The sequence below is a fragment of the Vulpes lagopus genome, chromosome 11, assembly GCF_018345385.1.
Source record: "Vulpes lagopus strain Blue_001 chromosome 11, ASM1834538v1, whole genome shotgun sequence".
Classification (NCBI taxonomy): Eukaryota; Metazoa; Chordata; class Mammalia; order Carnivora; family Canidae; genus Vulpes; species Vulpes lagopus.
Window position 1 is genome coordinate 96,225,517 of NC_054834.1, and position 23,863 is coordinate 96,249,379.

Consider the following 23,863-nt stretch of genomic DNA (forward strand, 5'->3'; position numbering starts at 1 on the left):
AAGAACCCACCCACCCACCCCGAAATTGTTTTTGGAGTTGGAGTAATTCCTACTCACCTTAACCTGTCTCTGTCTGTCAATAACAGCTGCTGTGGCAAGATGTGACCAGAGCTCTGGGAAGCTGGTCACAGTTGGTCACCCCCCCCACCCCCTACCCGATTCCGAGGCTAGCTTCCCCTTTATTCCCAGTCCCAGCTGGAGAATGACTATCCTGCAGAAACAAAACTTTAGCTGACAATTTAAGGAAACAAAATCTTGGCGGATTGGCCTCATTCACCTTCCGGGACTGCAGTGTGGCCTTGCACACAGCCTGGATTTGCAGAGCACGTCAGCCCTTTAAAAGTGTGGCTCTGCCCTGGCTTCAGTCCTGTCTCTGATGCCCAGTGAGTTGTTTTACAGTTTCTAAAAGAATCCAAAATCTGGAGGAAACGGTAGCCAGACTTGGGGCTAGACGTCTCAGCTGTATTTCTGTGTACACCCCACCCCCACCCAATCAAAAAATGACCTTGTGCAGCTCTCATACTGTCAGGCTGCTGCCATTTATAGAAGGGGCTTCCCCTTTCTATCTATCAGCTATTTAAAAGGCTCCGGTACACGGTCTGTTGATGAGGCCAATTCCCCTGCCAGGGACCAGTCTTCACTCTCCACTTCCAGATTTATCAGAGCTTATATTCTTAAAAATAAGGATGGCCCTTCCAGGTTGTCCCCTTGCCCCTGGGGACGTACTGGATGCTCCCCATGCTAGATAGGGAAGCAGAGTGAAGTGACACAGCATAGGCTAATTACTTGTTTTGGTTCAGAGTAGGCAGGCCTACGGGTCACGGCACGTGCACTATTTTATCATGAGTCTCTCAACATTTCTTTTAATTTTTATTTTTATTTGAGAGAGCATGAGTGGGGTAAAGGGCAGAGGAAGAAGCAGACACCCTGCTGAGCAGGGAGCCAGATGGATGCAGGGGACCCCCAGGATCGTGACCTGAGTCGAAGGCAGACGCATAACGGGATGAGCCACCCAGGCGCCCCAAAGATTGATTTTTGAAAGAGAGAATGAGTGTGTGTGGGGGGGAAGGGCAGAGGAAGAGACAGAGCGGAGCTTGGGGCTTGATGTGGGGCTTGATCCCAGGACTCTGAGATCATGACCTGAGCTGAAATCAAGAGTCAGACGCTTAATGGACTGGGCCCCCCAGGTGCCCTCTCCCCATGCTTGCTTCCCACCTCGTGGATGTGCCCCTGTGCTAGACCCAGTAGTCTCAAGAAGGGGTTAGTTTAGCTTAAAGCTGGGGTGCCTGTCAGGGGAAGGCAGGCAAGGGGAAGTGAACCATGAGGCCCCTCTGGGGGCTGGCTGGCAGTTTGAGGGGAAACCTCACTGAAAGCACAACAGGAAACACAGTAGCTGATAAAGGTGTTACAGGCCGTGCTGTGGAGAACACTGACTTCTTTCTTCTTAAGTGTTCAGAAAAAGGCAGTTCTCTTGCTTTTAAAATACATTATAGAAGTCAAATGAGGTTGAGAAGCTGTTTTTCTAGTAGAAGTAGAAAGGGAAGTATTTTAGTGCAGAAGACCCTTTTTTTATTGAAGTAGAGCAACATGGAAGCATTTTTAGGCAGCATCCGGGCTTCAATACTAAGAGAACTTGACTGAAAACACTTCTCAGAACTTCAGTGCTCACACTTTTTGTTTACCTTTCACTTTACATTCTCTTACTTTAGAAATATCTGAAACTTCAAACTGGAAGCTCTCTAATCTGTTTACAAAATCATATTCGGAGCAATCATCAGGTCTTTACAAGCTTCGAAAAATAGTCTCCTGGCATCACGGAAATCCACTTGAATTCTAAATGCACGTAACCAAGTTATTGCAAATTGCCATAAACAACTTTTTAGATTTCTGAGTAAACACTACTTCTGTTTAATTAGTATGTGCCAACTATCAAATATTTAGAGCTTAGGTTCTCATTAGCTGCTGCTTTCAGCTCTGAGGCACCTCTGAACAAATTGAGCGTCTACTTTGTCTAAATACATTGTAGAACGTTCATCAGGCCATTCCAGGGAATTTTTTTATGCATGAGGGTCCTTAGACATCCTAGGGAAAAGTTAAAATGGTGTCAGCAATGCAGCTCTGTCTCTATTTTTATATTTGACAACATCTTTAAAATCCAAGTGAGGAATACAGGCTAATTGTACATAAAATGGCCCTTTTATTTCCATTACTGAAAACAAAAAAGGACCATGATCATCCTCAACAAGATACTGGTTATACAGATGAAACAAGACTGGCTGTGTCCTGGCGATTGTTGAAACTCGGTGATGAAAAATGATGTTTTATTATATAATTCTCTCTACTTTGATTCAGCATGTTTCAAAAAGATGAGTTAGCCAAAACAAAAAAAATACCAAAAAACAAAACACTTTGTCAAAACACAGTCCAGTATTTTCCAGGTTCTGTGAAAAGATCTCCCATCAAAAAGGCATCTCTTTCATCCATAGGCTGCATTGCTCAAAGTGTGTCTGGAAGCAGAATTAGGAGTATAAACTCCTGGTATTAATCCTCACCCCAACCCCCTTATAATGAATGGTGCTTTCTTTTATGCCCTTAGATTCGTGTGACTGTGTTTCCCTCAAAGACCGTAGCTCAGTATTCAGGAGTACCTTGGTGGATCATCCTAGTGGCTATACTTGCTGGGATTTTGATGCTTGCTCTCTTAGTGTTTATACTATGGAAGGTAAGTCCTATTTGGCATTTGAGTTCTAATGACCTAAACTTTATTTGACGTTTTTTAAAAGAGTGAATTTATTACACTGATAATCTGCACATTCCTTTGTAATGCTTCCCTTTTCCCAACATTATGAAACCAGGCCAACTATAACAAACTTGAGAATTTTACAGTGAACACCTGTATATCTAGCTCTAATACCTTATAGTTAAAAGTGTATTATTTGTACATTATAAGGAGTTTCTTAAATAGAAAAATTTTGGTGTTTTTCGCATAATCTAGCATGTTTGACAAATAATTTAAAAATTTTTTACGACTTTAGTATTTATCTAAAATTCTGAATCTGAGCCAAATTGTTAGATAGCACTTTAATCTGAACTTGTATCCATGTTAATTTCAATTTCTGTAAAGAAATGCTCATGGTAGCCACTGGGGCTTATGACAGTTGCAGCTAGATTAGGGATAGAAAACCATGAAATTAATAATTCCATTGCAAGGGGATCCTCATAGCCTCTCTCAAACATGAGGAAGACCTGGGTTTAATATGTTTTTCATTAGAATTTGGTCCTGCAAGTAAAATTAGTATCTTCTCCTTGATTTCTGCCAGTAAAGAGTCTACATTATAAAAATGTGTGTATGAGGTGGATCCGTACTTTTGTTGCCAAAGATTATTGCCTGTAGAGTTTGGATTATTCCAAGTGAGTAATGGAGGTTCACAGTTCCTTCTCAGTTACAAATTGCAGAAAACTCTGAAAGTTTGTAATGACTTACTTGGCAGCAAAGCTTGACATGTGAAGAGAAGCTATATTTTTTTTATCCTTTATTTAATGGTTCTGTGAAACTAACAATGTTTTGATTAGAGTGGCATTATGTATGCAGCATATTACTTTTCTAAAATGCCAAAATTCTAGATTGATCCAGAGGATTTTGGATTAAATGATCATGAACCTCTACAATCAATCTCTAGGGTAACACTATCTTTATCCTTTCCCTTGGATCCAGTAGTACAGTTGACAAGGATTCAGGATATTGTCACTTTCAAATATTGGACATTTCTTTTTTGTTATTTTCCCAAGTAACTTCCTTTTGCCAGTCTGAGAAAATTTTCTGGTGTGTGATATGCAACTTGGTGACTGCTCATGCCCAGACGCATATCCCTGCGTTGGATATTACCCAGTCCTACCTCTGATGTTCATTTCAGGCCCCAGGTTTCTCTGGCCAGCACAGGAAATGCTCTGAAAATTATTTTGGTATCAAAAACTGAATTTGAAGTTTGATATTTTAGGATGGGCTTCCTGTGCTTTCTGGGGGAGGTCACAAGGACAGTCTTTTTCAGAGCAGGTCTTATTGGCAATCCTTAATGAGACCATAGCAATGGGTTGAGAATTAAGAAACCCAAGTTCTGTAATTTTAGGCGATTCATCTCCGTGGGCATGGTTTGCTTTAGCTCTTTAGGTAATGGATTGAACTGTATGATCTCCTGGGTTGTTTGTAACTCTAAAGTGTCCAGAACTCACAAGGGAACTGCAAAGTATTAGACAACCTTAATAACCCCTACATGAAGACCATTTTCATTACTTTACTAATACTCTTCTTTCTGAAAGTGAACTATTTGTTTTCATGTTTTAAAATCATAGAACATAAGGGCCAGAAAGGACTCCAGTTCAGTGACCTTTAAACTGGGTTTTGTACATCCACATAGGTGCCAAGATTAAGCTAGGGCCAGTATCCTCACTTCAACCAGAGAAGTTCTAATGTTATCTGCTTTAAACACTAGGATATTGCATAGGGTTTTGTTTGGAGGTAGAAAAGTCCTTCGGGCTGGTTAAGTCATCTTCATTTTGCAAACAAGGATGCTCATGCCTATGGATATTAAGAATGTTGCCAAGCTGGAAGCATTCCTACACACTCAACTCTTATATACTGCATGAGTTATTGAAAGTTGGCTGGGTGTGTTCAAAGAGTCACAAGTAGATATCAAGATAAAAGGTTTAAACCAATGCTGCCCAATAAAACTTTTTGTGATAGTGGAGATGTTCTGAAGCTGCACTGTCCAGTGAGGCACAGGTGGCTACTGAGCATTTGGAATGTTGCAACCAAGGCATTTTTAATTTAAATTTGAATGCTAGCGTACTTAGTAGTTAACCATACTGTACAAAATAGATCTAGATTTTACCTTAATGAGTTTCCAGACTAGGAAGCAGAATTTTCCAGGAGGGCAGATTTATTTGACAAAGGGCAGTTCTGGAACCTTATGGACAAGTAAATAGAAAAAGTTCTTCCTGGTTGAATGAAGGAAATTGTAGTAGAAAATGGAATTATATCTCTGTGTTCATTTAGAGTGAACTAACCCGAGGAGCGTTAGGTTCCTACCACTTGAGGTTACATGGTGGTTCAGAATTTGGGAAAATGATAGCAATCATTCTTTCATAATGGCATATTCTAATTAATATTGTGATTTACCCACAAATCCAAAGGCCCCAAGTAGATGGCATTTGTTTTATAAAATTTACTGTGAAAGGCAAAAAATTGCAGTATCTGTTTTATTTGTATTTGTGTTAAATCTTAGCAAATTTCTTTGTTGCAATAAACTGCAGAAGTCAATCTTTTGCCTATTCTAGAGTTCATATACTCTTGCATGAAGAAGCCACCCAAAGCTACATTCAGATGGGTATATAATTTTCCTTTTAGGATAGTTTTTTTTTGTCCTTAGGATTTCTGTTATAAGTTGAAAAGTCAATTAGGTAATGAACGTCCTCTATATAAGTTATTTCACCAGAGACCCATGGTAATCGAGTTGGTTTGGTTGCTGTCACAGTGTAACATAGTGTGGTGGCTGTTCACTTTTAGTTGATCCATAGTGGTCTCTTTGTAACAAGCTATACATAGAAAACAGGTTAAAATCTGAGATTTTCTTTTGTTTAGCTCTTATACACAAAACTGTAAAACTGACTAAATACCTTGCTTCCTTATAGTGTGGTTTCTTCAAGAGAAATAAGAAAGATCATTATGATGCCACATATCACAAGGCTGAGATCCATGCTCAGCCGTCTGATAAAGAGAGGCTTACTTCCGATGCATAGTATTGATCTACTTCTGTAATTGGTAATTGATCAATGTTTTTTAATTGCTAGCTGTGGGACCTGCTATGGTTGTGGTGGCTAACTTTAAGAGCAACAGCTTGCTGTGTGTGTCCCATTAACAGATGTTTCCAAATGTCCACACTGGCTTGCCTTGCTTGGATTTATTTACTTCACTTGAAAGCTCAGTTTTTGTTTTTGTTTCTAAATGCACAGAGTCTTTTGTTGCAGGTGAGTTACTTTTGTATTGTAAAACATCACCCACAGCAATGAAGATGACTGGAATCTGTGTACACACAAAGGGAGACATTACACCTCCCTAGTAGCCCAGTTTCCTTGTGTTGTCAGTCCAGTACATAGCATCCCACTTGGAATTTCAAAGATGAATAAGAGATCATTGCAGATTTCTTGTCGGCTTTGGAATTTCCCACAGATAGAAGCTTGTGTTGACTGCCTAATTAACCTGTTGCATGTTGGAAACATTGTGTTTCTCTTGATGAGAAGGCTTTCTCACTGTCCTTTTTGATCTTGCTTTATTATAAAGTGATGGCTTGGAATGCTTTTATTGTTGCTCAGAAATTGTTTTTTGCTAGCTAAGCATGCAACTTCCTTTTCCTGCGTATCTACTACTGGTCAAAGACCATTACGACAAACTATGACTGTTGACATGGTGGACATGGTGGCCAATTTCAGAAAATGGTTCTTTGCCAAAGTGACCTTCATTATACAAAATTCTAATATAAAAATGCTTTAGTTACTGTTTCAATATGTTGTAATGGAGTTTGACCTTGTTTCATGTTCCTAGAGATCTTACTCAGCTTTGGGTCTCAGTTGATTTTAAGTTCGTGTTTTGCTTGTCTTGTTTATTAAATCCATGGAAACAGGAATTGGTGATAATTCCTTTTTCCATCTCTGTGAGCATAAGAGGATGGAATTACTCCTGTGATCTCTTTCCATGGCACTGTCACAATGAATCCCAGCATTTCCATTTCAGTTCTATAAACCACCCTTGATTTTTCTCCTTTTTTTTAAAAATTGAAGAGCCACATTTTATAATAGGTGTTTTTGGCTTTTTGCACAAAATTAAAAAAGGAGTCCATGTGGAAATGGTCTTAGAACAAAAACTTCTTGATCCATTTTTCCTATTGATTTAGTGATGACTGAATCTAATTTTACTTTGTCCCATGACATTTTTATAACATCATTCAACATAAATGTTCTGCTCCTGTTACATGAGAACATTGACCATTCCAAGTATCTTCCTCATCCTCCTTCTAACTGCATTTCTAAATTAAAAACATCTTTTCCATGAAACATATTTTATTCATTTTAAAAATTCAATTTGATCAAAAAGTTTCCTGATATATCCTCAATAAAAGTCTACTTTGGATCAGATGGAATATTTTTTAAAAAATGAATAAAATATATATTAATCATTTAAGTGTAAACATCTTTTGCAAAAGAAAATATTAGGGATGCTCTGAAATGCAGTGTCATTCTTCCCTTACGCTCTTTGTGGCACATGATAAATTTGATTATAGGACATAGTACATGATTTATTAATGAAACAGCTTAATTTGGAAGTACAACAGGAACTCCAGGCAATATAAACTGCCTTGTAGCTAATGAGAGATGTGTACTTAGCCTTGGAGGAGAGAAGGATTCTTAAATGGACTCACTTGAACACTGGCATATTCAAATAATCTGTAAAATATTTGTGATTTGATTCCATTTTGTTAGTGGGGGAAGGGTGTGAAATAATCTTTGATTTATGGCCTTTAAAAACTCTTTAAATTGAAATGATGTTCTAAATAATCTGATCATTAGGTCTTTAACATATCATGTTGATTATAAAAAATGAAAGCACTGTTCCAGAACTCTGAAATTGTCGGTACAGAGGTGACTTACTACACGGTTACAAAATATAAAGACAAGATGGAAAAACAGACTTTTCTTCTAGTTTTACAGCTGTCTTCTGTTTATCCCCACTGGCTGTTAGGTCTTTTCAACCTACTAGTTCCTTCTTAAAAGAAACCTTTTTTTTTTTCCCCTTCATGCAAAGGTAGGTGTAGCTGAACAGAAAGCTTAGACATTGCCAGTTTGTGCACTTGCTTCTCTTGCAATACTTACTTTGTTTCTACTTCTCTCTCCCCTCTGTCAGTGCGGATTCTTTAAACGCTCTAGGTACGATGATAGCGTTCCCCGATACCATGCTGTGAGGATCCGGAAGGAAGAGCGGGAGATCAAAGATGAAAAATACAATGATAACCTTGAAAAAAAACAGTGGATCACAAGTTGGAATGAAAATGAAAGCTACTCTTAAAAGGGGCCAAAAAAAAAAAAAAAAAAAGCTTCACAGTACCCAACTGCTTTTCCCTCGCCAGCTCAGAAGTCTCAGTGGACCCAAGAGCCTGCTCTGTACCTGAATGTTCATTTCAGACAAGACGACGCACAGTATGAACTTAGCTTTCACTGTGGTTCTTGTCCTGTAGCCCGAGGCTCCGGGTTTGCACAACCAAATTTAAGACTGTTGGAATGCAGTTTTCTTTACCTGCCTTAATTTGACTTTGACTTTCCGGGGTTGCCTTTGTTCTCGGTGTAGCTGACCTCCCCGTGCGGGAAGGGCCTGCCCAGCGTAGCTGAAGTGAAGGAGGCACCCAGTCGCTGCCCGAGCGGCCGCCCCCCCCCCCACCCACCCCGGGGGCACTGTCTCTGCACCCATCCTTCCCGTCGGACTGGAGAGCCTGCAAGCTAACTGTCCCGCATCACCGGACTATGCCGTCGCCGTAGTTGTATTTCAGTTCGAAGTGCTATCTTAAGTTAAATGTGCAATAGGTGACGTTGCCATCCTGCCATCTTTCCCCATTTCCTAGATGTGTGAGTACTCATCACACCAGATAACATACAGGTTCACTTCTCTGTTCACTGAAACACATAGGTGCAAAAGACTTGAATGCTAGTTATACTTACTTGTATATCGTATTTATTTTTTCTTTTTTACAAACCATTTTGTCATTGACAGGCCAAAGAGTCTCCCGTTTACCCTCCCAGTTGGATTAAACAATCAGAATTAGAACATGGGAGGTCATTGGTTTGAATTTAGTGCAAAAAAATAATAAAGCTAATCCTTTATAAGTTATTATATCTCCCTTCATGATAGCCGTCATCCCTTTCCTCCAGACCCAAACTTTGGGTTTAAGTGAAAGTCTATTAAGAAATAGAATTTAACCATAAGATGTTTAATTGTATCAGCGGATATTTCTGAGGGTAGAGCCCTGTGTGACCTTCTGCATTTTTGTGTTGTAACTTTCAAGAATGCTTGGAAACCATGGGTTTGTTGAACTTGGTGCAGCGTAGGCCCTGCTGCAAATACTGTATTATCAGGACTTGAAAGAAAGGGTTGGTGCCTATGGTGGATCCAAACCGATCCAGTGTGAGACTACTGAGTATCTGATACCAAAGTCAGGACATCATGGCTTTTATGTTTTTAAATGTTATTGGAATCATTTAATCAGTGAGTCAATGTTTTTTTTTTTTTTTTTTTGTTGTTTTTTTTGCTTTCCTTCCTTATCTATATTCCCCAAAATTACTTTGGGACTGTGCTAACTGTATGGTTTTAATTATAAAAATGAAGTAGCAGAGGAGGAAAACATTTCTATACATTCAACAGAGATTGGGTAGGTAATCTGAATTTTAAAAAATGTTAAGTTATATGGGAAATAATAGCAAACAGGTGCTAATTTGGATCTAGTATAAGCAGCATCTCAATCTTTCAGAAGAACAAAATACAACTGTATTTGTGTGTCACTGTTGCTTTGGAGCTTTTTTTTTTTTCCTTTTCAGAAATCATATGCCCTTAAGATAGTAAGGACATTACTCTCCTTGAACTTTGGAATTTTCATTCACAAAGATATTTTTACAATTGATACTTTGTTTACAAAAATTTCTCCAAAACAGGTCATACTAGCCTTTGAAATCTTAGTTCCTTGCTTAGGTAACCTGTAACCAAATGCACTGGCTTTGTTGCCAAGCAGCTGATATTTTGAAAGTGTCTATAGACCTTTGTTATATAAAAAAAAGAAAAAAGAATATCCTAAAAGGGAAGGAAGGGTGGTTCAACAACAAAGAATGTAGTGGTGTTTATTTTTAAAAGCATCATCTCAAGTCAAGTCACTGGTCTGTTTGCATTTGATACATTTTAATACTAACTAGCACTGTAAAATTATTTCATGATTAGAAAATACCTGTGGATATTTGTATAAAAGTGTGAAATAAATTTTTTTTATGAAAGTGTTTATTGCTTAGTAACACAAGCTCTCAAATTATAAATAACCTGAATTGCTTTTTTATTTTATGGAGCCAACCAAACTCAAGTTTTTTATATTTTTTTATGTGATTGAAGGTTTTCTTTCTTCCTTTGGGCTCTACTGTTCAGTTGATATCATTAAAAAAAAATTCTTACAAGATGGTTTTACTCAAGATACCTACAAATAATAATACCATGGTGTGAAGAGTAAGAGTTCTTATGGCAAAGTTGCTTTCTTCTTAGATGTTTTGGATGTGAGAGCAGTTGGGCTGTGCCATTACTCATCACCAAGGATTGCTTTGGCAGAGCTGACTGGCCTGAAAATATTTTCTTCATGAGAGCAATTCTATGAACCTTCTTGAGTTGGATTATCACAATCTAATAAATGAAAATAAGGCATCTATGTAGTGCTCAGATAATATAGCATGCCATGGCCTTGAATAAATTTCCAAGGCAAAAAATGCATTATCTGTCAAGTAATAGTTTTCTACTGTACTTGGTATCACATAGTGAATTTTAGTCGTCTTCGTTCTTTGAAGACAAGACAGGTTTTACCACCCAAAGAAATCTGAGGGGTACTTTTAAATGACAGACCAGTGGCTATGAACCTTTATTCACAGTCCCATGGACCTACCCAGATTAATGATTGGTGTGGAATCGCCATTACAAGTGTCAGCAGCTGTGGTTTGGCTACAGCATAAATGACCTGCGCTGGATATCATGGCAGTGTTTTATAGGATTCTACTCCTTTCTCTTTTAAAAAATCCTAGGAGTGACAGTAGTAGATAAATAGGAATACCCTTGGATCCACTGACAAACATTAACATTTTGTTGCTGGTTATGGGTCACTTGCCACAGTCTCACAATGGGTCATGCCCTTGGGGTTGAGGCTGTTCTGCATATGGAGCAGATGTAAGGGTAAGATCAAGTGTTCTACCCTAAATGAACACCACTTAATAAGAACTGATATCTGGTACACTAACTCATGAAAAGACAATGTGGGAAGATGGACTGGGATTTTATTTTAAAGGAAGAAGAGTAAACTGCTCCAGGTGGCTGGGTTCCACAGAAGTACAACCTGGCGGCCAAGAAACCAGGAATGTATGAAAATTGTAATCAGGAGGGGGAGCATAAAGTAAATGATTAAAAGCAGTTCCTTAAGACCAAAGGGTAGGGTCTAATGGTTCATCCACTGAGAAAAAAGGCAAGGTCAAAAGAAATGAAGAAAATGAACTTCAGAACGATTTCAAAACGGTAGCTACCACAAAAAAGCCAGTAGGCCTCTGTTCTTTCAGTAAGTAGTTCCTACTTATGGTCAAATGGCAAGTTAGTGTTTTCTTTCTCTTATTCCTTAAAACAAAACAAAAAAAAAACAGGTTCTGCCAACTTTGAAAGGCATCTGGCCCAGTGCTGAGACCAGATCCACAGAGGCGTTAACTAACAGACCCACCCAGAAGGAAGGTGATAAAGGGATTCCATGGTTAAATCCTCTAATAAGTGAATCTGAAGACAGAAGCCAGAATGAGAAAACTGGCCTAGCACAGTGCAAAGGGGGAGTCAGGTGCAACCGAGTGCATAACTGACCAGGGAATGCTGAACTAGGACACTAGAGTGAGGCGTCCAAGTGCAATTTTTGTAGAGTCTGCAAAGCTTAAAGGCCTCGGTCCTCTCTTTGCCCTTCCCCAGAAGCCAGCTCTCAGACTGTTCCATGGAAATGGGCAAGGACAGACCCACATGAGCAGAGGTCAGATAAAACTACTTACTATTCATACTTCTAGAACATTCACAAAAGTCTCAAACTACAAGGATGGCAAGTACTTCATCATCCAGAACTTAGCAGATAATATTGAGTGCTCTGTTAAGATCCTGTCACTGTAAGGGATGCTGGGGTAGCTTAGACACTCTTGGCCGAGTGTCTGACTCATGGTTTTGGCTCAGGTCACAATCTCAGGGTCCTGGGATCCAGCCCAGTGTCGGGCTCCACACTCAGCAGGGAATCCACTTAAGATTCTCCCTCCCTCCCTCTGCCCCTACCCCATGCTCACTGGCGTGCTCTCTCAAATCAATGTTAAAACAAGATCTATCATTGTGAAATGGAGACAAATGCAGTTTAATAACTGATAGATGAATAAGCATGTGGTACATGTGTTCTATGGTATATTACTCAGCCATAAAAAATTTTTTTTTCCATTTGAGACAACACAGATGGACCTAGAGGGCATTACGTTAAGTGAAATAAGTCAAAGACAAATACCGTATGATTTCCTTTAGATGTAGAACATAAAAAAGCAGAAAGAGACCCATAAATACAGAGAACAAACTGACGGTTGCCAGAGGGGAGGGGGTGTGGAGAGGAAACAAAATAGTGAAGGGGAGTGGGAGGTGCATGCTCTCAGTTTTGGAATGTATAAGTCTCAGAAATGAAAGATGTAGCCAATAATACTGTAATAGCATTTTATGGTGATAAGTGGCAGCTACACTTGTGTTGAACACACATAATGTATGTATATAGTTGTCTAATTACTATGTTGTACACCTGTAACTAATGTAGCACCGTGTGTTAACTGCACCTTAATAAAGAAACAAGGGGCACCTGGCTGGCTCAGTCGGTAAGTGTCCGACTCTTGGTTTCAACTCTGGTCATGATCTCAAGATTGTGAGATCAATCTCCAAGTCGGTCTCCGCACTGGGTGTGGAGCCTGCTTAAGATTCCCTCTCCCTCTGCCCCTCACCCTCTAAAAATCAAAAGCAAAACAAAACAAAAAAACGAAAAAGCAATCCAAAACTCTCCATTATTACTACAGTCCTCCCCTCCCCAACACCTTTTTATGACCTCTAAGAATGAGAAAGGGTCTCAATGAAAGTGCTATCGGGGGCGGGGGGGGCACAGTCATATTTGGTATAATCCATTTATTTGCACATTCAATAGTTGTAGAGCACCTATTACAAGCCAAGGTCTGGAGAAACAGGAGTAACACAGACATGATTCTTGCTCTTGTGGAACTCCTGCGATAACTGATATTTAACAAATGGACATCACAATAGCTAATTTATACTCTTAAATATAGACTCCACTGCCATTTGTCTATGTGATGATACTACTTTATCATATCTTGTATAAAATGGACCAAATCACAATTTGCGAAAAAGTTCCCAAAGACTAAAATGATGTAATGCTTGCTTTCAGGAGGAATTAACCGGTGTTCTTTTCCTTCCTTTTAAGTCTAACAGGGTGTATGAAATATTGGAATACCTAAAAGACTCTAAGTTTTATGTGAAACAACAGACGGTGCCGTCAAGCATAAATAATCCACTTTATCTCGAGCAGCAGAATTTTAAATCTTGCAGGAAGATACCAACGGCTGACAGATAAGGTCAGGGCCTGGGCCTGGGCGGGTGGAACTTGCCTCCAGAACCCACCGATCCCAGGAGATCTGGACTAGTCGTTTTCAACCTGGGCTGCAGATGTGACTTTCTGAGGGAACAATTGAGACAAAACGGCGATGCCCAGACATCCCGCAGACCGACCCCGTCCGGGCCTCGGGGACCGGGCTCCAGAGCGACTGCAAGTGCAGCCCAGGTTGGCAACCACTCAGGGGGTCGTCGGGTGGCCTCAGTGTTTATGGGAAGGGCTCTGCCGTCCGCGTGCAGGTGCCCCATTCCCTGCGGCGCTCCCCGCGCGCCTGCAGCCAGAGCTGAGAAGCCAGCGGCATCCTTGCCACGGGGGGGGGGGGGGGGGCTCGCTGCCCTGAGTGGGGGTGGGGGTACTCCGACGGGGGCCTGGCAGGGCCGGGCCTCAGGTTCTTCATCGGTGGAACAGGAACTGGCAATAGGAACCTCCTGGGGTCTTGTAAGGGGCGCAGGCGACTACTGGGAAGCAGCCCTGACCTACTGTCCTCATTGCACCTGCCCTCGGAACCTCTGGGACGTTCAGGCAGGAGGGAGGGAGGCATAGAAATCTGGTTCCGCTTCCCCATTTCACACACGGCGAGACAGTTTCTTAAAATCGTCCCTGAACTTCTTTGCTCGCTCCAAGCCCGTCACATCCCGCGATTCCCTGGCGGGCCCGAAGGCGGCACCCACAAGCTCACTCCCCGCCCACCGCCCGCCCACCGCCCCACAGCCCCGCCCACAGCCCCACAGCCCCGCCCACAGCCCCACAGCCCCGCCCACAGCCCCGCCCCACCGCCCCGCCCACCGCCCCACCAGCCCCGCCCACCGCCCTGCAGTACCCCCGGGTGCTCGGGGCTGACCTCCTGCGGCGGGACCGCCAGCCCCTACGGCGCCGCTGCCGGGCAGGCCGCGCACACTCGCAAACAGCAAACAGTGTGTGGCATCTGCCAACTGCTTTGTACGGAGTCGGGGATTTTGTTTGTTTTTTTTTCGGACCTGGAAGAACGTGGAGAGCGGATTCCGTTGCCCAGGCCTTCTCAGGGGGCGCCCGGGCGGCTCGGGGCGTGACCCGGGGCGGGGAGCGGGCCCACAGCGCCGCGGCTCGGGGGGGCCTGCGCCCCCCCTGGGCTCCCTCCCTCTCTCTCTCTGACAAGTAAATACAATTAAAGATAAATAAATGCTTTCTCGGTTCCTTCGGCTCACTGTCGCCCGTCGGCCTTGGCGGGGGCGCCCGCCCTCAGCACCTGCCGGCCGCACTGGCACTGTCCGCGGGGCGCGGCTCCCGCCAGGACCCGAACTCAGGGCGGCGGGGGGGGGGGGGGCAGCGGGCTGGCGCCGCCTTCAGCCCGGGCGGGACCCTGGGACCCGGGATCGAGTCCCACGACGGGCTCCCTGCGTGGAGCCTGCTGCTCCCTCGGCCTGTCTCTCTCTCTCTCTCTGTCTTGTGAATAAATGGGCAGAATCTTAAGAAAAACAAACGTCAGAGCGCGCTGTGCACTGTTGGAAGGAGGCGGGCGTGGAACTTCCCGTTTCTCCCTCCCACGTGTCCGACCCATCGCTGACTGAAGGTCCATTAAAGGCAAAATAGACAAGACCAAGCCACCCCTGGGCGGGCGGCCCTGACCGCACTGCACGTGTCCGCCCCCGCCGCAGGCCGCCCCGCCCCCTCGTGGCCCCGTCGCCCGCGCCCGCGCCCGCGCCCCCGCCCCCTCTGGGGAGCCTGCGCCCAGCCCCAGGTCGAGGCTTCCAGCGGGCTCCCGGGCCGGCTCCGGCTCCGGCTCCGTCCAGGTCCCTTCCCTGTCACTTCCCACGTGGGTGACTCGGACAAATGTGCTGCCCCCGACCCGTGGGGAAGACGCAGAGTAGGAGCAGCGAGGCCTCGCCCCGCCCCGCAGGTGCGCCGTACCCCCCCCCCCCCCCCCCCCCCCCCCGTGTAAGCCGCGAGGCCTCCCCCCAGCGGCCCATCAGCCCCCACGGCCAAATGCAGAGAAGAGGCCGCACGGAAGACGGGAGGGGCACCCTGGGGGCCCTGCAGGCCGCCGGCTGGAGGGGGCCCGGACATGGGGAAGGGAGACGCGCGCCAGGCCAAGCGCCCGCGGGGGCACCACGACCCCGGGAGCATTCGGCTCTGAAAGTGAGAGGGGCCGAATTTCGGGCGTCCTCTCCACCGGCGGGGCTTAAAGCCTGGTGTTTTAAAAACCAGTGGTCTCGATCCTGGGAGACCCCAGAGGATTAAGGGAGCTGAGCTCCTGCTCTTAGCATGGCCAAAAGCCCGCGGAGAAATAGGAAGAGCCGCTGAAAAAGACGGGATATGAGGGAGAGTTACTTGCTCATCTCACAGCACGTCCCAGAGGAGCAGGTCCCGGAGGGGCTTCTCCAGGAACGAAGGAGCCGGCAGGCACCCCCTGTCTCCCTGACACCCAGCACAAAGTCACGGCCATGGGCAGCGAACAGTGCGGCGCCAACGCTCACTGCTTACCTTGCTTACAGCAAGCCCTGTGCTTTGCGGGTCCTCAGTCCCGGCGGCGATGTGGTGGGCCCTGCACAAGCGCCAGGCCTTACTAGAGGTGCATGCCCTGCCCATGTGTGCTCTGCGGATCTTCCCAGGCCAGCCCTGCTCCTGGCCTCAGCAGGTCTTATTTCATAAGCAGACTGGTGTGAACTTTGTTAAAACCCCACCCCAGCTGGGCACAAAACACCGGCCACAACAAGCAAAGAGAGCCTCTGAACACCCGGACTGAAGAGAAAAGCACGCAGAACACATCAGCAGGGTGACTGCAGTACACACAGGAGATACCCCCTTCCTGCTGGGTTTTGGTACACGGGAGAGGACTGCACCTTATGGCCTCCTGTTCTTCATAAGGCCATTACTTTCAAGGAGAGATGTAGCTGACTTTCCTAATACAGAAACAGTGACACAAAATGAGGAGACAAAGAAGTATGTCCCAAATGAAAGAACAGGACCAAAGCGTAAGAGACCTAAGCAAAATGAATGTAAGTAAATACGCCTGATAGAGAATTTAATGATTGCAAAGATACTCACTGGACTTGAGAAAAGAGTGGAGGACATCAGTGAGACCCTTAACACAGAGATTAAAAAAGAACCAATCAGAGAAGAGGAACTCAACACAAGAAATAAAATTAAAATTACACTTGATGTAATAAATAGCAGCACCGAAAAAGCAGAGGAATGAAGGAAAGTAATAAAGATGAGCAGATGAGAGAAAAAAATTTGCAAAATGAGACTTTACTTAGGAAACTTACTAACTCCATCAAGTGTAATAACATTCACATTATAGGGATTCCAGAAGAAGGAGAAGAGGGGCAGAAAATTTATTTGACGCAATAATCGCCAAAAACTTCTGCATTCTGGGGAAGGAAACAGATATCCAGATCCAGGAGGCACAGGGATGGCCCAACAAAATCAACCCAAGGAGGTCCACACTAAGACACATAGTAGTTAAAATGGCAAATAGTAGTGATAGAGAATTTTAAAAACACGAAGAGAAAAGAAGGAAACCTTCAAAAGGCTATCAATAGGTTTTTTAGCTGAAACATTGCAGGCCAGAAGGAAGTAACGAGACACAAAGTGCTAATAGGGAAAAAAGTCTGCAGCCAAGAATACTCTATCCAGCAAGGCTATCATTCAGAATAGAAGGAGAGGTAAAGAGCTTCTCAGACAAACAAAAGCTAAAGGCTTTCATGACCAGTGAACCAGCCCTATAAGAAATGTTGAAGGGGACTCTGAGTGAAAAGGAAAGACCATGAGTAAGAAAAGTAGGGAAAAAAAGATGTGGTGCACACATGCACATGTGCACACACACACGCACACACACTGGAATATTACTCAGCCATAAAAAAGAATGCAATCTTGCTGTTTACAATGATGTGGATGGAGCTAGAGAATATTATGCTAGGTAAAATAAGCCAGCCAGAGAAAGACAAATACCCTTTGATTTCACTCACATGTGAAATTTAAAAATCAAAACAGATGAACATAGCAGGGGGTCGAAAAGAGAGACAAACCAGAAAACAGACTCTTAACCCTGGAGAACAAACTGAGGGTTACTGCAGGGAGCTGAGTTAAATGGGTGATGGGGACCAAGGAGGGCACCTGCTGTGATGAGCACTGGGTGTTGCATCTAAGTGATGAATCACTAAATTCTACACCTGAAACTAGTATTATACTGTATATCAACGAACTGTAATATACATAAAAACTTTTTTTTAAAAAAAGGAAAAAGAAGGAAACACAGAAGCAGTAAAAATAAACATTATCTGTAAAATTAGGTCAACAGATTCACAGAATAAAAGGATGTAAGGTATGACACCATATACCTAAAACATGGCGGGGGGTGGGGTGGGGAGGACAGAACTGGTTCAAACTTAAGTGACCATCAATTATATATAAATTACTATATGCATGAGATGTTACTTGCAAATCGAAAGGTAACCACTAATCAAAAACCACTACTAAGTATGCAAAAAACAAAGAGGAAAGAATCCAAATGTATCACAAAAGAAAGCCAGCGAACTGTGAAAGAGAGCTACAAAAACAACAGAACTACAAAAACAATCACAAAACAACAAAATGGTAATAAATATTAATAATTATCCTGAATGTAAATGGAATAAACACTCCAATCAAAAGACATAGGTTGAGGGATCCCTGGGTGGCGCAGCGGTTTGGCGCCTGCCTTTGGCCCAGGGCGCGATCCTGGAGACCCGGGATCGAGTCCCACGTCGGGCTCCCGGTGCATGGAGCCTGCTTCTCCCTCTGCCTGTGTCTCTGCCTCTCTCTCTCTCTCTCTGTGACTATCATAATTAAATAAAAATTAAAAAAAAAAATTTAAAAAAAAAAAGACATAGGTTGACAAAATGGATAAAAAAAAAAAAAACCAACATTCATACGCTGCTTACAAGAGACTCATTTCAGACCTAAAGACACCTGCAAATTGCAAGTGAGGTAATGGAGAAACATTTATTATGCAAATTGATGTCAAGAGAAAGCTGGGCTAGTAATGCTTATATTGGACAAAATAGACTTTAAAACAAAGACTGTAACAAGAGACAGAAATGGACGCTATATGAAGGGGTCAATCCAACAAGAAGATATAATAATTGTAAATATTTATGTACCAAAAATGGGAGCACTCAAATACATAAAACAGTAAATAACAAACATAAAGGAACTAATTAAGAGAGTAAAACAGTAACAGTAAGGGACTTTAAAACCCCACTTACAGCAATGGACAGATCATCTAAACAGAAAATCAACAGGGAAACAGTGGCTTTGAATGATACACTGGACCATAGGGATTTAACAGATATATTCAGAACATTCTATCCTAAGACAGCAGAGTACACATTCTTTTCAAGTGCACACAGAACATTCTCCAGAATAGATCACATATGAGGCCACAAAACAACTCTCAACAAATTCAAAAAGACTGAAGTCATACCATGTATCTTTTCTGACCACAAGGTTATGAAAATACAAATCAACAACAAGAGAAGATCTGAAAAGAGCACAAATACATGGAGGTTAAATAACACAATACTAAGCAATGAATGAATCAACCAGAAATCAAAGAAGAAATAAAAAATTACATGTAGAGGGATCCCTGGGTGGCTCAGCGGTTTAGCGCCTGCCTTCGGCCCAGGGCATGATCCTGGAGTCCCGGGATCGAGTCCTGCATTGGGCTCCCTGCATGGAGCCTGCTTCTCCCTCTGCCTGTGTCTCTGTTTCCCTCTCTCTGTCTCTCTCATGAGTATATAAATAAAATATTTAAAAAAAATTACATGTAGAGAAATGTCACCACCACCACAATGGTCCAAAACCTTTGGGATGCAGAAAAAGCTGTTCTGAGGACATTTATAGCCATACAGCCCTACCTCAAGAAGCAAGAAAAATTTCCAATAAACAACCTAACCTTATTCAAAAAGGAACCAAAAAGAGAAGAACAAACCCAAAGCCAGCAAAAGGAAGGAAACAATAAAGACTAGAGTAGAAATAAATGATACAGAAACTAAAAAAAATAACAAAACAGATCAATGGAACCAGAAGCTGGTTCTTTGAAAACATCAACAAAACTGATAAACTTCTAGCCAGACTCATAGAGAGAGAGAGAGAAAGAGAGAGAAAGAGATATATATATAGAGAGAATGAGAACTCAAATAAACAAAAGCACAGGGATCCCTGGGTGGCACAGCGGTTTGGCGCCTGCCTTTGGCCCAGGGCGCGATCCTGGAGACCCGGGATCGAATCCCATGTTGGGCTCCCGGTGTATGGAGCCTGCTTCTCCCTCTGCCTGTGTCTCTGCCTCTCTCTCTCTCTCTCTCTGTATGACTATCATTAAAAAAAAAAAATTAAAAAAAAAAACAAAAGCACAAATGGAAGAGTACAAATAACGACTGACACCACAGAAATACAAAGGATTATAAGAGAAGTTTGGAAAACTATATGCCAATAAATTGGACAACCTAGAAGAAATGGATAAATTCCTAGAAACATATAATCTACCAAAACTGAAGTAGGCAAAAATAGAAAATTTGAACAGACTCTCAGCAATGAAACTGAATAAATAATCAAAATCCTCTCAACAATAATAGTCCAGGACTAGATTCACAGGCAAATTCTACTACACATTTAAAGAAGAGCTAATACTTCTCAAGAGGAGGGTCTCACGGTATCTTCTGTGGTTCTACACAAAGTTTAGGATTGTTTGTCTTAACTGTGAAAAATGCTGTTAGTATTCTGATGGGGATTGCATTCTTCTCAAATCATTCCAAAACTAGAAGAGGAAGGGAAACTTCCAAATTTATTCTGTGATACTAAAACCAAACAAAGACATCACAAAAACAAAAGAACTATGGGCCAATATATCTAACGAACATAGTTGCAAAAATCCTCAACAAAATATTAGCAAACTGAATCGAACAATACATTAAAAAAAATCATCCACACTGAATCGAACAATACATTAAAAAAAATCATCCACCAGATCAAATGGGATTAAGTCACAGGATATGAGAGTGGTTCAATATTTGCAAATCAATCAGTGTGATACATCACATCAACCAGTAAAAGGATAAGAACCATATGATCATTTCAATAGATGCACAAAAAGCATTTGACAAAGTACAACATCCATTGATGATAAAAAAAAAAAAAAAAACTCAACAAAGTAGGTTCAGAGGGAACATACCTCAACAGAATAAAGGTCTTATATGAAAAACCCACAGTGAACATCACACTCAATGGGGTAAATCCGAGAGCTTTCCCTCTAAGGTCAGGAACAAGACAAGGATATTCACTCTCACCATTTTTATTCAATATAACACCAGAAGTCCTAGCAGCAATGGGACAACAAAAAGAAGCAAAAAGCATCCTAATTGATAAGAAATAAGAAAAACTAAGAAAAAAAGAAAGAAAAAAAAAGAAATAAGAAAAACTTTCACTGTTTGCAGGTGTCATGATACTATAAATAAAAAACCCAAAAGACTTCATCAAAAAACTACTAGAACTGATTAATGAATTCAGTAAAGTCATAGGATACAACCTCAATGTACACAGAACTCCATTGTATTTCTACTAATAATGAAGCAGCAGAAAGATAAATTAAGAAAACAACCACAACTACAACTGAACCCAAAATAGTAAAATACCTAGGAATAAACTTAACGAGATAGGTGAAAGACTTGTACTCTGAAAACTATAGAATACTGATTAAAAAATTGAGGATGACCCAAATAAGTGGAAATACATTCCATGTTCACAGACTGGAAGAACAAATGGTGTTAGAGTGTCTATACAATCCAAAGCAATCTACAGATTTAAGGCAGTCTCTATCAGAATACTAAAAGCGTTTTTCAAAGAGCTACAACAAACAATCCTAAACTTTGTATAGAACCACAAAAGACCCTGCATAGCCAAAGCAATCTTGAAAAAGAAGAACAAAACTGGAGGTATCCCAATCCCAGATTTCAAGATCTACTGCAAAGCCATAGTAATCAAAACAGTATGGTACTGACCTGGAAATAGACACATAGATCAATGGAACAGAATACAGACCCCAGATATAAATCCACGATTATATATAGTCAATTAATCTTCGACAAAGGAGGCAAGAATATGCAATGGGGAAAAGACAGTCTCTTCAACAAGTGGTGTTGGGAAAACTGACAGCTACATGCAAAAGAATGAAACTGAATCACTCTTATACACCATACACAAAAATAAACTCAAAATGGATTAAGGACCTAAATGTGAGACCTGAAACCGTAAAAATCCTAGAACAGAGCACAGACAGTAATTTCTCTGATATTGGCTATAGCAACATCTTTTGTCTCCTGAGGCAAGAGAAACATAAGCCAAAATAAACTTTTGGGACTATATCAAAATTAAAAGATTCTGCAAAACAAAGGAAATCATCAACACAACTAAAAGGCAACCTACTGAATGGTAGAAGATATCTGCAAATGATATATCTGATAAAGGGTTAATATCCATAATATATAAAGAACTTACACGACTCAGGGCACTTGGGTGTCTGACTCTTGATTTCAGCTCAGTTGTGATCTTGGGGTCATGGGATCAAGGCCCATGTTGGGCTCCATGCTGAGTGTGGTGCCTGCTTAAAATTCTCTCCCACCACGTGCATGGACTCTAAAAAAAAAAAAAAAAAAGGAACTTACACAACTCAACAGCAAGCAATAATCCAATTAAAAAAGGAAAAACAAAAAAAAACAAAAAAAAATAAAAAAAAATAAAAAAAAATAAAAAATAAAAAAGGAAAAACAGGCATAAGACATGAACAGACACATCTCCAAAGAAGACATCCAGATGGCCTATAGACACATGAAAAAATGCTCAACATCACTAATCATCAGGGAAATGCAAATCAAAACCACAATGAGATATCACCTCACACCTGTCAAAATGGTTAAAATAAAAAACCTGAGCAACAACAAGTGTTGACAAGGATATGGAGAAAAAGGAACCTCTGAGTACTGCTGGGGGGAATGCAAACTGGTGCAACCACTGTGGAAAAGAGTATGGAGTTTCCTCAAAAAGTTAAAAATAGAGCTACCCTATGATCCAGTAGTCACATTACTCGGTATTTACCCAAAGAATATGAAAACACTAACTCAACAGGATATATAAAACCCTATGTTTATTGCGGCCTTATTTACAATAACCAAACTATGGAAGCAGCCTAAGTGTCCATCAATTGATGAATGGATAAAGAATATGTGGAATATATATACACACACACGCACACACACACAACAGAATATTATTCAGCCATAAAAAATAATGAAATCTTGCCATTCGCAACAGTATAGATGGATCTAAATATAATGCTAAGTGAAATAAACCTGTCAGAGAAAGACAAATACCATGTGATTTCACTCATATGTGTAATTTAAAAAACAAATGAACAAAGGGAAAACAAAAGAGACAAACCAAAAAACAGACTCTTAACTACAGAGAACAGATGGCTACCAGAGGCAGGGGTGGGGTGGGGGAGACAAGTGAAATAAGAGAAGGGGATTAAGAGTACACTAAGACATGGAATTGTTGAATCATTATATTGTATACCTGAAACTGATATGACATTGTATGTTAATTATACTGGAACTGAAATTTTTAAAAATATGCTAACCTCTGATCACTTCATTCCTTAATCTATAAAATGGTATATGGAATAACCAGGCCTCTGGGAAATAGTCTCCACCCTAGTTACCTCTATACAACTTCCAACCCCCTAACATCCTCAAACGTGTGGATAAAGAGCGACTGGGGCACATTTTAATATTTGTTATATCTGAGTCTGTAGAGTTCACTCTCTTGAAAGGATAGATGACAATGGTCTTAGGCCACTTTTGTGGCCCATGCCTTCAAGATACATGCCCTGCTAGATGCAAAATCCCATTACAGTGAACACTGTTAGAATTGAATGAAGAACAACATGCCAGTTCTTGTAGATGGCCCACAGAAACAGGGATGTGTTAGTCTGATTGTGGTGACTTCTCTAAATCTGTAATAAAATAGAGTGAAACAAAGTTCAGGATGACTCTAAGAGTTAAGTTTTTGCACTTCAACATTTCCTTTTGCAAGCAGCAACTTTTTCAGTTTTCCTCTGCCTGTTCCATAAACAGTCCAACTACTCTTGCCAGAAAACAAACAAAAATAAAGAACATGCCTAAGCCACTGTGATAGATAACTGTGGATCAGCTTGCTCAACAACCTCTATCCCGCCCTTCTAGTTGGAAGGGCTAGGAAGCTAAAAAGATATCTCCAGACTCCCTGGCAGCTAGGGTTCTGCATGTGAGTTAGAGTCTATGAATATATACCTTCGTTTGAGA

At 41.7% G+C, this 23,863-nt stretch overlaps 1 protein-coding gene across 2 annotated transcripts in view; it reads left to right on the plus strand.

Annotated features, from left to right (window-relative positions):
• The window catches only part of ITGA6 (integrin subunit alpha 6), an 82,447-nt gene extending 69,735 nt beyond the window's left edge, over nt 1-12,712 (plus strand). Inside the window, exons 24-26 of one of the 2 annotated variants that reach the window (XM_041774016.1) lie at nt 2,597-2,722; nt 5,689-5,818; nt 7,955-8,092. In XM_041774016.1, the coding sequence (XP_041629950.1) occupies nt 2,597-2,722; nt 5,689-5,796 (234 nt within the window). In that variant the 3' untranslated portion in view covers nt 5,797-5,818; nt 7,955-8,092. Of the gene's footprint in view, nt 1-2,596; nt 2,723-5,688; nt 5,819-7,954 lie in introns of both variants that reach the window. The other variant, XM_041774015.1, reaches the window with a different exon arrangement.
• Nucleotides 12,713-23,863: the final 11,151 nt, after the last annotated feature.